The following is a 16,326-nucleotide window of genomic DNA, read 5'->3' on the forward strand; positions in this document are numbered from 1 at the left end:
TGCCTTCAAAAACTCCCTAAAATCCATCAAAGACCCAAATAACTTTCTCTATGACCTCCGTCCAAAATAAATTCACAACTCCCTCATCGACCCTTGAAGACTTCTTCCCTCCGTGTCCCTGCTCAGAGGAATGTGAGAAAGGAACATCAGGTTAGCTGGACTGACATCTGTGAAGGAGGGAGTCATTTCTCTCCCCCGTTCTAAATCACTGGCTCAGGACTGATGCTGAGGTGTGAGAGAGGAAGCTACATGCTACCGTGAGAAACGTTTTTGTAAAAGGCTGAAAAGCTGTCTTGTTTTTGATCAGTTTTAATCTTCATCACTGTGTCTCCATTAACATCCTGCTGGGATGGAGTTAGGGCAGTAACAAGACGTTGGGTCTATGTTGCTACTCTCTGTTTGCGGAGCTGGCTACGTCACTCAAAAAAATAAAACATTTGAAAAATGGCGGAGATAAGCACGGTCCGACGAGAGCCTATCTATGTACGGCTCTGGGTCCGACTAAAATCATCAACAGCATCGGAGCACTTCCCCTTAAACCACACTGGCTGTTTGCACAACTTTGCATGACAAGTAAGGGATAATGTGCAGCGAAGAAGGCATTGAAAAAACCCACCAGACCAATGTAATAATACCAACGCTGTTTTTTCCCGACCGGCTCGCTCCACTTTATCCCACTTATTACACGGCAAAATACTAAACAGACTAACGACTTACTTTAACTTATTTAACTATACCAATTTATTGATTCTGTTATTTCAAAGTGTTTGCAGAAACCAGATTTTCAGAAAGTGGGTTGGTTTGAGACGCTGTATTTAATAATCAGAATAATATTAATAATAACAACAATAAGAAGAAGAATAAGAATAAGAATAAGAAGAAGAAGAAGAAGAAGAAGAAGAAGAAGAAGAAGAAGAAGAAGTGTATTTTATAAGCACTTTTACAGGTGCTCAAAGTTGCTTCACAAAGGTACATAAAAAGAATGAGAACAAATAGAGTCACATCGGTGTAACAACAGTCACACAAGTTTAAGAGGTGAGTTTCTATGAGTTTCTTGAAGGTAAGGAGTGAACTACGACACATTGAGCAGTTTCTCGCCTACATTTGGGTTGTCTTGTGTATTGATTTTGTCAATTTGGAAATACAGTTTTCTGAACAAAATAATGGAAAACAAATCGAATAATCGTAAAAATAATCGACAGATTAATCGATTATCAAAATAACCACACATCATTAAGATCATTGACCTTCACCCAATACTCATTTCACCGAAAAGAGCCTGAACGCACCATACATGTACACACAGGGGCTATGAAACGATATGAATACATAAAATAAATCGTACCTTGACTCCGCCCACTTTCTTCAGACTTCGACATTCCCCGCTGTCCGCTTCCTCCTGCTCTGCGGTCATGGTGACGGGCTGTCCAATCCCTGCCGAGTCCACAGTCACGTTCCCCAGCTGCTCGGCTGCAGCCAGATCGAGGATCTGTTGGCCCTCGAAGGGGCCGCTGCGAGGGGCCCCCGGCGGTAGGCCAGGGGCCTCCTTCTCGGCGGTGACCCCCACTGCTGACACCACCACCTCCATTTTCTCCTTTTTAGCTTTCCCCGACACCCCCTCTTTGTCCTTTTTCACCGCGGGGGGTGTGCGGGAGGGTTTACTGGACTTGTCCGTTCCCTTTGTAGGGGTGGAGTTCTGGGTGGGCGGGTCCACGAGGGCCCGAGCCTGACCCTCCTTCTTGGCTGCGTCGGGGCCCGGGGCCTTGCCACTCTCCTTAGAGTTTTTACTTCGCTTTGATTTGGATTTGCTCTCTTTGCCCTGCGCCGCAGCGACAGGGCTAACAAACTTTATGTTATCGGGCAGAGCAGCAACAGCACTGGGGGGGGCCGCCATGCCCCCTCCCTCCTTGCTGCTCGACATCTCCAGTTTGTCCTTCTCCAGGTCTGCGTCCAGGTCGATGATCAGATTGCCCACTCCGATATCCCACTCATCGCCGCTGTCGTACGTGTCCACCGCGTTGGAGTCCACACCTTTCCCGCCTGCAGGGCCGCTGCTGAGGGACATCTTAGTAGGAGCGTCCCGGAGCTCCGCGGGGGGGCCAGAGGAGGGCCGCGCTCCTCCCAGCCGCAGGACGCCTCCTCAGGGCTGAACCCGGCGCCGCCACCCTGCTCCCCACATCGCCTCCTGCACACAGACAGCAGTCAGACACTGAACATTTCTATTCATATTATTACTATTGGTTCATTTCATTATCCCTCGTGAACTACCTGTATCTGTGTTGCTGCTACAACACCTGAATGTCCCTACAGGGGTCAGTAAAGGTTCATCTTATATTAATAACCAGTTAAAGGTAAGTCTTTGAACACTCGGTGCATTACTGTATTTTTGTTTATAAAATGGACTGTACTGATAAAGTGCTTTATCCAGTCCTCACGTCTCCTCACAGCGCTGTACTTACTGCATGTCATCATTCACCCACTCACACCTCATCCATGCAGGGCAGAACCACTGGTTCTAGGGAAGCTAACACTCACACACACAGGGTTCAGTATCTTGCCTAAGGACACATCCACACGAATCCATCTGTACAACCTTAGCTGAAAGGTAATATCAGTGAACAGTTGTTTACTATGTTAGCTTCCACTGATGGATCTTATTCTGAAATGGTATACCCACTACTTTCCATCTTAATAATCACACTGGTATGTTTGGATGGATACAAGCGTTCATCATATTTAAGGTGCTGATTTTACTCTCTGCACTCAAACCATACAAATATTATTTTGTGTAGTTTAATACCGATTGTGTGTTTGCTTCACATTTCTCACAGGCTGTTCTTCCCCCAGCGTTGCAGGTGCGTTACCTAACACCCTGCCTGCTACACCGGCCAATCAGACGCCTGCACCTGCACCTGAGCAGCCAGATGGTCAGACAGGAGGGGGGGGGGGGGGGGCGGCTAATCCTGCTGCTAATTTCTCGACTTTAAAAGCTTCAAAGCACAACGACAAGACGGAGCTAACACTGACGACAGATAAGGAGCTTTACAGAACACACACACACACACACACACACACACACACACACACACACACACACACACACACACACACACACACACACACACACACACACACACACACACACACACACACACACACACACACACACACACCTCATTAATCGTATTGGATTATTTTCTTCTTTTATTTGCACGACGTGCGTTATGGAGACAAAGATGACAATATTCAACGTGTTATTTGAATAGTCTGATGATGGGGATAATACAAGAATATAATGCCGCCTTTAAAGGAGGAAAAACTCCCCCTGGAGGGACACAGGGATTTTAGTCTTTGCAGACCATTTACATGCAGTAAAAACATATCAAACACACTACTTGAGAAAACTCAATGAACCAATATGCAAAAACAGGGATAATAATCTGGATCATTGATGACTTTACCATTCGTTGGCAATGAAAGTGTGATCAGATCAAAGCTACTTGGAGAGGATTTCCTTTTTTCATACAAATGATTTTCCAGTGTAGAGTTGAAAAGCAGCCCTGTGATGGATGTATCTGTGGATCCGCTCTCAGAGGAAGCTGTTGATACTGCACAGTCAGGACTGATGTGGGAGTCCCACACTGAGCCGGCTCTGTGGGTGCAGCACTGAGCTGCTAGTGTTAAACACACTGAGTGGATTAGCAGCAGACGGTGAGCTGCTCTCAGCTCAGACGTTCTGCTCAGCTGCCTGTAATGCCACCCTTAATTAAAGGCGGAGCAGAGGAGCCTCTTTATATGGAAATGAGCCCGAGACGCTGAGACAAATCACCTCTGATGGAAACTTGGCGTGCAAGCTCCCACAACTCAGATCGGCTTGTTCTGACGCTGCAGGCTGTAAGCTCCATCCATCAGCAGGCGCAGAACACACCGCTGCTGCTGACCCACTGCAGCAGGAGAGCAGCGAGGCAGGGGCATGCCAGCTTCAGACAGCTGCTAAACCAGAGGAGGAACAAGTACTCAGGTCTCGAGTAAAAGTAGAAGTACTCAGATCTTGTATTTGAGTAAAAGTAGAAGTATCAGAGTAATACTTTGTTAAAGTAAAAGTCCTGCATTCAAAATGTTACTTCATCAATAGTACAAAAGTATTGACATTAAAAAAGGAGTAGGCACTACATTAATCTACTTAGTTACTTTTCTCCACAAAGGGAGCTACAGAACACAGTCCGACCAATCAGAAGCATTTCCACTTTGAGCTGCTCACCACTCTCTCTGAAGGTCAAAGGTCAGCAGTCCAACAGCTCTAATAGCAGAAGTCAGATGTTGGAGTGTAACCAAAGCTGCATCACGTCTAGACCACCATGTCGGAGGGCTGAACATGAACAGAGAGCCAAAAGTATGGTGTCCGACGAGTGCTAACGTGTTATGCAGACTAAAATATTTCCATTGGGAATCGTGCTGCAGCTTCAGAGAGGATGCAGATATAGAAACTCAAATCAGAACTCATGCAGAAACATCTGCAGAAACATCTGCAGCAGCTCTTCAACACAATCATCTAGAGAACATTCAGCAGAGGAAACATGAGCAGCGTTTTCTAAAAGCTGCAGAAACCAAACGCTGCAAGAAGCTCCAAAACAACGGAAACCAGGGGACACTAAAGAGAGACGCACACAGCTGGAGACCAGGGGACACTAAAGAGAGACGCACACAACTGGAGACCAGGAGACACTAAAGAGAGACGCACACAGCTGGAGACCAGGGGACACTAAAGAGAGACGCACACAGCTGGAGACCAGGGGACAGTAAAGAGAGACGCACACAGCTGGAGACCAGGGGACACTAAAGAGAGACGCACACAACTGGAGACCAGGGGACACTAAAGAGAGACGCACACAGCTGGAGACCAGGGGACACTAAAGACAGACGCACACAGCTGGAGACCAGGGGACACTAAAGAGAGACGCACACAGCTGGAGACCAGGGGACACTCAAGAGAGACGTACACAGCTGGAGACCAGGGGACACTAAAAAGAGACGCACACAGCTGGAGACCAGGGGACACTAAAGAGAGACGCACACAGCTGGAGACCAGGGGACACTAAAGAGAGACGCACACAGCTGGAGACCAGGGTACACTAAAGAGACGCACACAGCTGGAGACCAGGGGACACTAAAGAGAGACGCACACAGCTGGAGACCAGGGGACACTAAAGAGAGACGCACACAGCTGGAGACCAGGGGACACTAAAGAGAGACGCACACAGCTGGAGACCAGGGGACACTAAAGAGAGACGCACACAGCGCTGGGTGAAGCTGGACTCTGTCTCTGCCTCAGAGTGAGTCTGTCTCTGAACTGGAAGTGTGTGTCAGTCTTTCTGAAGGTTAGCTACATTAGCGAGCTAGCGCACAGCAGATCTGCAGTGACATCAGAAGGAGTCATGTGATCACATCGTTAGAATAGGCAGAAAAGGCTGAGGGAAGTTTCCAGTATGAGTAACTCTTTCTGTCGGTGGTGTGAACCTCCCGTTGACCCCAGCCTCTCTGTGGCCCTGAAATATCCCAACTTTATTTTCAGTGCGCTGTAAATCCCATAATCCACTCTCCCACAGAGCCGGTGAGACGTTCACTGTCTGATGGGATGTCAGACTGCAGAGCATCAGCAGAAACACTGAGCGGCTGCACAGTACACAGTGGAAGAGTCTTAAGATAAAATATACTTCATTGATTCCAATTTGGTAATTATTTTAGTCCTTAATAGAATCTATATGGGTTGATAGCAACTGATAAGTGGTGGAAGAAGAACTCAGAGCCTTTACTTTAGTTAAAGTAGAAATACTAGGGTCTGAACCAGGGATGCACCCGGCCTTTCTGTTCAACGTGACCGGTGAGAATTCACGTTAGAGGACGAATTGGAAACGATCCATTTAAATACTATCAGTGGTTTTTATTAAGCTTGAAAACAATTGATGAAAAAGGCTTTATATAGAACCACCGAGGCATGTAGACTTATATTGAATTGAAATTATTAGGAGAAATTGAAACCAGGTAACAGGTATGATTTCAACTGACCAGAAAATTGGAAATGATCTGGTTAAATGTTATCCGTGTTTATTATTAAGACAGCTTTGTTTTTATGGAGCGCCGACGTCTTATAAACAAGATCAGCTCTCAAGTATCACCTCGTAATCCACCTTTAGAAAAAAACTGGTAGTGGAGTCAAAATAAATAAAAAAGGAGCCTCGTGCATGGGGTTGAATTATTTGAAGCATAAACTGAACATACTCAAGTAAAGGAATATGTTTTCAAGAGGAACAGTGTGAAACATCTGGAGCACATTTATCCAGATGCAGAGCTATAATGCTAAAGGAATTTAAGAAATGGGTTTATTCCCTTTCGTACTGACAGTCCGGATGTTCAGAGTGGTGCTCCTGTCTGTTAAATACACACATTAACATGGATTATTGATCATAATGTTTCAATACCTTGATATCATGAATCATATAATACAATAAGGGACAACATAGCGCCCCTTTAAGTGCAGGTGTTAATTCTGCAGAAAACAAACAGCAAACTGAATAAAGCAGTGAGCTCTTACTCCTGCAGTGTGCCGCTCTGCTGAATGATTAAACAAACAACACTTTGGGATGCAGTGACTTCCCTCTGAACTCTGTTGGTGGATCATTTATTTGCAGATGCTCCGAGAGAAGCGCAGGGTCAAAGAGAGTGTGTGTGTGTGTGTGACGTCTGAGCTCTTTGTGACGTAGTTGGTAAAGACGGAGACACCCCTGATACACACAGTGAAAGCATCCGGAGCTGCAGGCCTTGCCGTTAAGATTCTGAATTGAAATGTGCTCCTTGATTCACAGGATTTGCCGATAAGTGATGGTATATTTAAGTTCTATTTCTAGAAGCTCTTAAGCTGTCTAGAGCTAAAAGTTGAACAGGTTTTAGTATCCTTGAATATGACAGAAATATGGAATCCAACATCACTGTATTCTGATCAAATACCTCGATAACGGTAATTTGAATATTGTACGGTTGGTTGTTGGTGCTTTCAAAGATTTTCTACAATGAAGTTCACTATAAATAATGGATTGTGATGTAGATAGAACGGCTGAGAAATAATATGGCTAGAATAGTGTGTTCAATTTAGAAAACGACATCCTTTCACTAATATTAAATCTTCAAAACTAGGAAAAGACAAATCGAAGGATATTAAAATATCCACAATCTAACACAACCTTCAAACAACTGAATTTGATCAGGTCTCTAAAGGGAACACATCATGATGAGGATACTTATATTTACTAATTAGAGCTTGAACGCATCTTAAGGAGTATCATGATCTCCAGGAAAGTGAAACCACCTCAGTCCAGTCTCTGAATCTACTCTCTCTCTGCAGTGCTGGGAAGTCCTACCTCTGCCGGACTTTGGTTTCAATAGAAAAAGAAACCTTCACCTGCAGACATCGTCATAGATTAGCGGAGACCCCCGCATCCTTTTTCAGCAGAAAAGAAAATGTTCTATAAAGCTTAGCATCACGAGCATCTGAGGGCTCCTTCTTATCTGGCAGGAGACCAGAGGGACGGCAGCTGCTCAGAGTACAAAGTGTATATTAAATCTGAGTTTGATTCAACTGAAATAAAGTTAAAGCCAGGTAGCCTGTTTTTAAGGTAATGCCCTCCAAAAGGTAAGATCTACACACTGATTAATACTATTTATAACTTAGAGGTCCCCTATTATGCAGAATGCACTTTTTGCTGTCTTTCACACATAAACATGTCCCCGGCGTGTCAGGAGACTCACCAAGTGTCAGAAAATACAACCCTCTCTCTTTTCCTCCTTACCCACATCTCTAGAAACGGGGGGGACAAACGAGCTGATCCAGATTTGCTTCGGATATGACGTCATAACTAAAATGTGGGCTGGCTTTACGTTGAAATCCTGACAGCGTCCCGCCCTATCGTCCCCCATATACAGTCGAGCTGAACCCCCTCTGCAGCACCTCTCTGTGCAGGGTGTCTGCAGGAGGGACTCGAGTCGTTGTATATAATATAATGTCTCTGTTCTAGAGCTGAACTCTGAGAAGAGTTTCAGAAATAATGCTGGATGTGGTTTGAACATCATATGGGGTTTAATCACGGCAGCGTTTAGCTGAGGAGAGATCATGATGCTCCAAAGAGGCGTGGCCAGCCTCAACTCCAAAGGGGCGTGACCAGCGGCAGCTCCAAAGGGGCGTGACCAGCCTCAGCTCCAAAGGGGCGTGACCAGCCTCAGCCCATTTGCATGAAAAGGAAAGTCACAGAATCAGCACTTTGAAAAGGGGGTTACACTCGATAGCTGCTATAAAAACAACAGAGAACAAACCTAGCAAATGGCGGGTAAGCAATCAACTCCAAAGGGAACCACAAGCCAAATGTCGGCCAGCGCTCCAAGCGAGCAGCAACGAAGGCGTCCGTCCACGCTACTCCAGAAAAAAGCGTGCCGAGTGGTGAGTAACAGGTCATTGATTCCCGTCAAATGGTATAAGTGGGCGTACGCGCACGCGACAGTAACCAGTGAAAACAAACTCCTTGCTTGCCAAGAGGTGGTAAGAGTCATAAATAGGTTAGTGTTTGCGTTTGATAAGTGATTTTGCGTATGTTACTTTGCTCAGCTCTGTTAATGAAGCTCAGTTGCGCTGGGGGGGGGGGGGGGCGGTTTCTATTGCATAGGACGTGTGGACACGAAGCGATGGCAGGCAGGTAGGGGTGGCCATAGGGGCGCGCCCCTCGCTTCACCACATTTCTTGAATAGACATAAAATAAATGAAATATAAATAAAAATGGAAATAGATATTTAGATGGCAGAATAGTTATGGTATTTGAGTAAAGTTGTTTCGTGTGTTGATGATTGTGACGTTTCCGCCTGGGGCGAGGAACTTCGAGACTTTAAAAGTGTACGCGCGTAAGGTCCTCTCAACAGAGGATAGACGAGTAGAGAGATAGGAAACTAGGATAGATGAGAATATATATGGAGATAGAGATTGTATTGTTATGTGTATTGGCCGGTATGTAGTAATTGCTTAATTTAGTCTCATAGGACATTGTTTACAGCCGATTAGCCCCCCGTTTTTGTCAGTTTATTCTACACCAGCTTGTTTTCCAAATGCATTATCACACTTGTGCTCATGCACTTTCTATCCCTCTATAATTATTTGAGTGTTTTCATTTAAATACAGTTTATACCTGTAATGTGCTTTCTTATTCATAATTACATTGGTAATAAGCCACCCTGGAAAAACCCACACCGCTGGACAAAGGTTTCAAATAACGGTAAACATAGAGCCGTAACACCTACGTCCAGAGTAAAAGCACAGTCCGAGTGGGGGAGTAATCAGTTATTGATTCCCGACAACATGGTATATGTGTGCGTATCGTTATTTAAGAAGGGGTGGGTTTAGTGTTATTAGTGCGTATTTAAAATTTAATTAGATATTAACGTTCCCCAAACTCTCGCCCTCTCAGGTGCACCGGTGATCTTAATTACTCCGTGACAATGACACACTCCACCAGGCACGTGCGCACACACGGACACGCACGCACGCACACCGACAGTAACCCAGTGAAAACACAAAACTCTTTGCTTGCCTCTAGAACGGTTGGTCTTTAGAAGTATCATAAAATAAGGTTAATGTTTGCGTGCCTTTATACGAGTGATTTTGCGTTATAGTTACTTTGCTCAGCGCTTCTGCTTTAATGAATGGCTCACGTTGACTGGCTCGGGGGGGACAGAGTTTTCTATTGCTAATAACGGCACAGTGTGAACAACGAAGCGATGGATCAAGGCAGTGGCGGCTGGCCAATAGAGGGCGCTAGGGCGCCGCCCCACCACTCACCTCTCACCACATTTCCTTGAATAAGACAAAAATAAATAAATAAAAAAAAATAATAAAATAAAAACATTTGAAATATATATATTATTTTAGATGTGCAAGATAAACATTTCATAGTTAATGAGTAAAGTTGTTTCGTTCGTTGACATTGTCTGATTGGTGACGTATTTCCGCCCTGGGGCGCAGGAATCTTTGCCCATAGACTCTCGTTAAAAGTTGTACATGCGCAGTAGCTCCTCTTCAATACAAGAGATAGGACGATGTTGGGGCGCACCTCTCCTGCGCCCCGAGCTGAATGCAGCTGGATTTGGCGGCGGGGCTGACGTCACAGCCTTCTGTCATAAAGTATGTGTATTGTCCATGTTATATATGATATATACTATTCAAATATCTAGAGATAGAGATATATCTAGAGATAGAGATATAGAGATAGATATAGAGAGATAGAGATATAAAGATATATCTAGAGATAGAGATATAGAGATAGATATAGAGAGATAGAGATATAAAGATATATCTAGAGATATAGAGATAGATAGAGAGATATATCTAGAGATAGAGATAGATATAGAGATAGAGATAGAGATAGATATAGAGATAGATAGAGAGATAGATAGAGAGATAGATAGAGAGATAGAGATAGATAGAGAGATAGATATTATTATATATGTATACTGGCCCTCTGTATAGTAATATAGCACATCTGTATATTTGTTCATACTACATCTGTTTATACTATGCCAATTACTCCCCCCTCTTTATACTGCCCTTGTCTTTACATCATCACTCTTAGCTGCATATACTGTACATACTCTATATATCGCACTTGTTTCTCTTTGCACTTCTATCTCTCTATAATGTTGTTGTTGTTGTTTTCATTGATGTAAATACACTGGTTTGATACCTTAGTACATGTATGCATGCTTTTCTTTTTATATATACATTTTGGAGTTATAGCCCCCCCTGGAGAAAACTCCACCAGCCGCCACTGGATCAAGGGTGTGTCAAAGTTAAACGGTATAACAAAGATTGACTTTGATCCAATCTGACTTGTTTCATTGAACTCTTTTCTGTCCCTGAATGTTGTTGATAATATCCTGAAAGCATATTGGATCCAGGAGCTTGATGCCTGTTATCTGTTTCTTTCTGAATGTGACGCGCCTCTCTCCAGTTTTCATGATGGAAAGAAAAAAGCAGAGGCAGCGATTCTTTTCCCCCCGGCTGTTTTCAGGATGTGCACGGCGAGCTGAGTGCAGCATGTTCAGTCTGCATCCATCACCTCTCTGTACATTACACAGGAAACTCCATCTTATTGATTATTTAGCGGGGGGGGCAGCTCCGTCTGTACACTGCACAGCTTTCACTGCACGATGTGGGAAAATACTGCTGAAAAACATGGAGTACGAGGCACATGGTAAATCTATGATGGCCAACAGATGCATGTTACCACAGCCCAAAACTCCTCCATCAGGAGGAACTGCAGCTTTAGAAAGGATATGTCTTAAAAACAGCTTAAACTAACAGTTGTATCTATGGCTGTTCAGAGTTTGAAGGGAAAACCTGTTGAGGAAGAGCTCACACAAATGTATATGCAGAAGTATTTAAAATGTACTTACAGATATTGAACATGAACTAAAAGAGACTTATATTTCAGAATATATGATTGAACTAAAAACACATACAGAAAATAGAAGCAACTGTTAATCAAATGATAATTTAGTCTTAGACTAAAATAATCAACATAAAGCTTTAGAAAACACATTGCACTGATTTGAAGGCATAAAAATGTGAAGGAGAAGCCTTGAATTTGAATTTGAACACGTCTATGTATATATTCTATTTTTGTTGGGCGATATAAAGTTCCAGATCTTTTACAATGATAGATATTATTCTCATGTTAAGACCCTTTTCGGCCATTGAGATAATGATGATATAGTAGTGTCATAATGCACTCATCAGGGTGTGGACACGTGGAGGACGGAGACGGTGGTGGTGCTTCCTGTTTAATCTCCACCTCAATGTTTAACTACTGGTCAAACAGAGGCCTCAACACAGCGGCTAAAAATAGAAACACTTTTAAAAATAGAGCAGAGAGGTACAAAGGTGTGTGAACAAAGTACAGCTTACTTTGTTTAGGGAAAGCTTTCATACCTGCTCAGGTAAGATTGAAGATGTGAACTAGAAAGAAAAGACGCACGACCGGCCGACCCTTCGGCTGTTAATAGACTGGATATAGATCTCTTCCTTTCTGCTGACACCAACATATACAGCCAACAAATGGCATGGGTCACAACATGAGGTTCTATTATTTTGTGTACCACCCCCAACCAATTGGTACCAATAGAGTGGTGCAGGCGAGACCTCAAACCCTGGCCGTCAATGGTTTTCTGAATGTGTTTTTCGTTGTTATCCTGCCAAAATACGTCAGTAAATACTCCAGTGGTGGATTTAAAAACAGAGGTGGCTAACAACTGTGACGACCCTGCGTCCCTGTTGTCCCTGTAATGGTGTCTGTCCCTTTAATGATTGTTCCCTTTCTTTCATTAGCGCTGATTGAAGGCACCTGGCTGAGCAGTTAAAGGCCGGAGCCAGAGTCTTGCCAGGTCTCTCTTTTGGCCGAAGGACTCTGGGGAGAGCAGCCTCGTTCATGCTTAGGTTTCCCTTTTGTTTTGGTTCGGCATGCAACACCCTGCATCATACCATGTTCACACATCCACATCTACACTACTGATCTTACTGACTAACACACCTCATGATGGTAGGTCTTTGATTTGTTTCTTATAACTTTGTCCTTGCCACCTTTTTTTGCTGTGGCCAAGAGCCGGGCCAAGACAAATGAGGGCTCGTCCATTTCTTTTTTGTTGTTGTCTTTGCTGCGGTGACGGATAGGTGGGAGTCGTAGTAGGAGTTGGTGCGTGTGTGTGTAAAAGTTTGTTGGGAGTGCAAGCAGTGCGGCCTGCTCCTTTGCTTCGACTCATTACACGCCGTTTGTGGTAAGGACACTTTATTTCAGATCGTTGTTTGGATTGATTGGATTACTTTACGAGGCTTTGGTTTGTTTAAGCCTTATATTTGAAGAGAGCGTTGGCCAGTTATTATTAGCTGTTATCAGCTGTTCTTTCCTGACAAATGTAAGTTCTGGTTGTGTGTGTGTGTGTGTGTGTGTGTGTGTGTGTGTGTGTGGAGCGGTGTGGAGTTTTCCCTGATAGGTTGTAGCGGCGGTCCCCTTGGGGTCGTTGAGCTGGGTGTGTGTAGTGTTGCGGCGAAAGTGGTTGAAGCTTCGGCTTGGGAGCATGGCCGTGGTTTCAGCAGGGTTACTAGCCTGCTAGTCGCTCTGCTGTGCCAGCGGTCTCCAGTGCGTAAATACCCACCACAAGTAGCCGCATGAAGACTAGGGGGGAGCTTAGTCAGTGGGATGGTCAGTAGACAGCGGGGAAACTCCAATCCAAAAATAATATCATGCCAATCTGTGCGCACGGTAAACGCTGTTGTGTCTGTCCGATTATTATTAGTTTTTGTAGTTTTTTTGGTGTGTTTTGGTGCTTAAAGGTCGCGTTGCTGTCTTCCTGTGTGTTATCTTGAAATAACATGGCTGACAGAGGCATTCATTAAAGCTCCGTCTCAGGAGTCTCTTGGTGCTTTCACAAAGGATCAATTGCTCTTGATTGCTGAGCATTTTTCTGTGTCTATTGGTGGTGACAACAGGGTGAAAGAAAACATCAAGGACTCTATAATATCGACACTGATGGAGATTAAAGTTTTGCCTGCAGAGAAAGGGGAGGTTTTTTCAAAGCCTCCTGTTTAGTCGAGTGTACTGTCCTTTGAGCAGCAGAAAGAAATGTTGATGTTAAATGAGATGGCTAAAGGTCACCAGGCCCGACATTAGCCTCCTTTAGCTTAGCGGTGGTGACGTGAAGTCATGTGACCGTGCTGTAGTTCCTTTATAGCCCAACATTAGCCGCCTTTAGCTTAGCGGTGGTGACGTGAAGTCATGTGACCGTGCTGTAGTTCCTTTATAGCCCAACATTAGCCTCCTTTAGCTTAGCGGTGGTGACGTGAAGTCATGTGACCGTGCTGCAGTTCCTTTATAGCCCAACATTAGCTTCCTTTAGCTTAGCGGTGGAGACGTGAAGTCATGTGACCATGCTGTAGTTCCTTTATAGCCCAACATTAGCCTCCTTTAGCTTAGCGGTGGTGACGTGAAGTCATGTGACCGTGCTGTAGTTCCTTTATAGCCCAACATTAGCCTCCTTTAGCTTAGCGGTGGTGACGTGAAGTCATGTGACCGTGCTGTAGTTCCTTTATAGCCCAACATTAGCCTCCTTTAGCTTAGCGGTGGTGACGTGAAGTCATGTGACCGTGCTGTAGTTCCTCTATAGCCCAACATTAGCCTTCTTTAGCTTAGCGGTGGTGACGTGAAGTCATGTGACCCTGCTGTAGTTCCTCTATAGTCCAACATTAGCCGCCTTTAGCGTAGCGTCGGGGACATCAGAATCAGAAGTACTTTATTTATCCCAAACTGGGAAATGTTTGAAGTCATGTGACCGTGCTGTAGTTCAAAACAAGTAATAATTTCGATACATGGCAGGTGTATCCCTCCATCACTGGCTGTTATTCGTCCCAACAAAAAGTGTAATAAAATAAATTGAGGGTCAGCATCACATATGATCATATTCAGGAAGGCATCTTATTTTCAAGTCGCCATTTATTAATTTTTACAGCTATAACACAACCTAAATACAAGGATGGAGATCTAATCCTGCAGAAGAGATTAAACTAAAACCTAGAAAGTGTCAGAAAAAGACAATATGGAAACACTGAGGTGACTTTTACACACACACACACACACACACACACACACACACACACACACACACACACACACACACACACACACACACACACACACACTTTCCCAGCGGTGTGTTTGCTGATGGACACAGTGTAATGTTCTGTGTTTTCATTTTCTATAGAAATAGATCCTTCATTATTGATTATGCGTATATATTCACTGTTTGGTTTTTTTTTGTGTTTATTTTTCTACTGCTAATATTTATATATGTGCTGTTGTTGCCTTACATTCATGCTGCTGTGACGAAAATAATCCAAAAGTTGGGATCAATACAGTTTATCTGGTCTAATAATCTGATTAGGGGATATTTATTTATATCATAGTTAGCCAGCATTTGCGTTGGCCACGTTACATATTATATTATATTAAACAAAGATCAAAAAGCTTATAACCCACAGGGGGTTGTATTGGTTGATTGCACACGTAAAGAAAAGGTAACATCTAGGAAACACACCATTCCCTCGGAGCTAGCTAACCTAGCTCCCGTTAGCCGGATATCTGGAAAGCTAGTCGGCCCTTGATCTCACTGCCCTTTAGCATCTGAGCTAACACACACACACACACACACACACACACACACACACACACACACACACACACACACACACACACACACACACACAAATAACGTGTCACAGATGCGTTAGCTTGATAATTCTAGTCTTGAATACACATAATAACACCCACTGAAGAATGCCACATCGAATAATATGAAGGCATTTGGCGAAACTTGTGCAGTATTACCAGGGCCCACTGTGGCCCGCTACAAGGCTATCGAGATCCATTATCGGACGCGGCGCTGCTTTAGGCTTTACCGGTGAGATCTGTAGCCGTTTTACAATATTAACATCCGCATAATAAAGCTGACATTATAGGCAATATGTCAAATAAAACACCCAATCTCTAATATTGCACATATGGTTTATATAACTGTTGACTTGTTTCCTATTTATCGTGTGATGGACAATTACCGATGCGGCGCTTTCAGCCTCCCTGTCAAACCTATGGATCCATTATCGGACAAGTGTTTACATTTCCACCTTTGCCAGTTAGCGAGGGTTTATGTTCTTTTTCAGCACCACTGCAGGGATATTACGCAACAGGAGAAAGTGGAAGGTGTATATTGAGTTAAATTGCTGACCATTTCGTAAGTAAAAGTACACAAGTATTATCAGCAAAATGCACTTAAAGTAAAAGTAGTAAAAATGGCCTTCACATGTTAATATACATATTTTTACATTTCTAGATAATATTCTTGCATCAGGTTGCATTTTACTGTTGTAGGCAAACAAAGCTCTGATTGACTTTTAGTCAAATATTTAAAGAATTTGACTCTTTTGTGACTTAGAGTCCACCAGTTTAATTTGTTAAAATGATCTAAAGCTGTTTAATAAATATAGTGTTCCTCTGATTTACCTGGGGGATAGTATTGCTTTATTTCGTGTGTTTGGTTTGTGAAGCACCTTGTGTATGAAAAGATTAAAAATAAATAAAGTTTGATATAAATTGTGTAAACTGTAATTTGGCCCTTCATAGTGTTTACTTGTCATACTACATATTTATATCTTTTACTGTAAACTTGTAGATATTTTACCTTTACTTA

At 43.5% G+C, this 16,326-nt stretch overlaps 1 protein-coding gene across 1 annotated transcript in view; it reads right to left on the minus strand.

Moving 5' to 3' along the window:
- Nucleotides 1-16,326, minus strand: part of znf609a (zinc finger protein 609a) — a 32,078-nt gene that overhangs the window by 14,643 nt on the left and 1,109 nt on the right. The window contains 1 exon segment of the mRNA XM_063875002.1: nt 1,346-2,185. Coding sequence (XP_063731072.1) covers nt 1,346-2,065 — 720 coding nt within the window. The 5' untranslated portion in view covers nt 2,066-2,185.

The sequence above is a fragment of the Eleginops maclovinus genome, chromosome 2 (genome assembly GCF_036324505.1).
Source record: "Eleginops maclovinus isolate JMC-PN-2008 ecotype Puerto Natales chromosome 2, JC_Emac_rtc_rv5, whole genome shotgun sequence".
NCBI classification, from domain to species: Eukaryota; Metazoa; Chordata; class Actinopteri; order Perciformes; family Eleginopidae; genus Eleginops; species Eleginops maclovinus.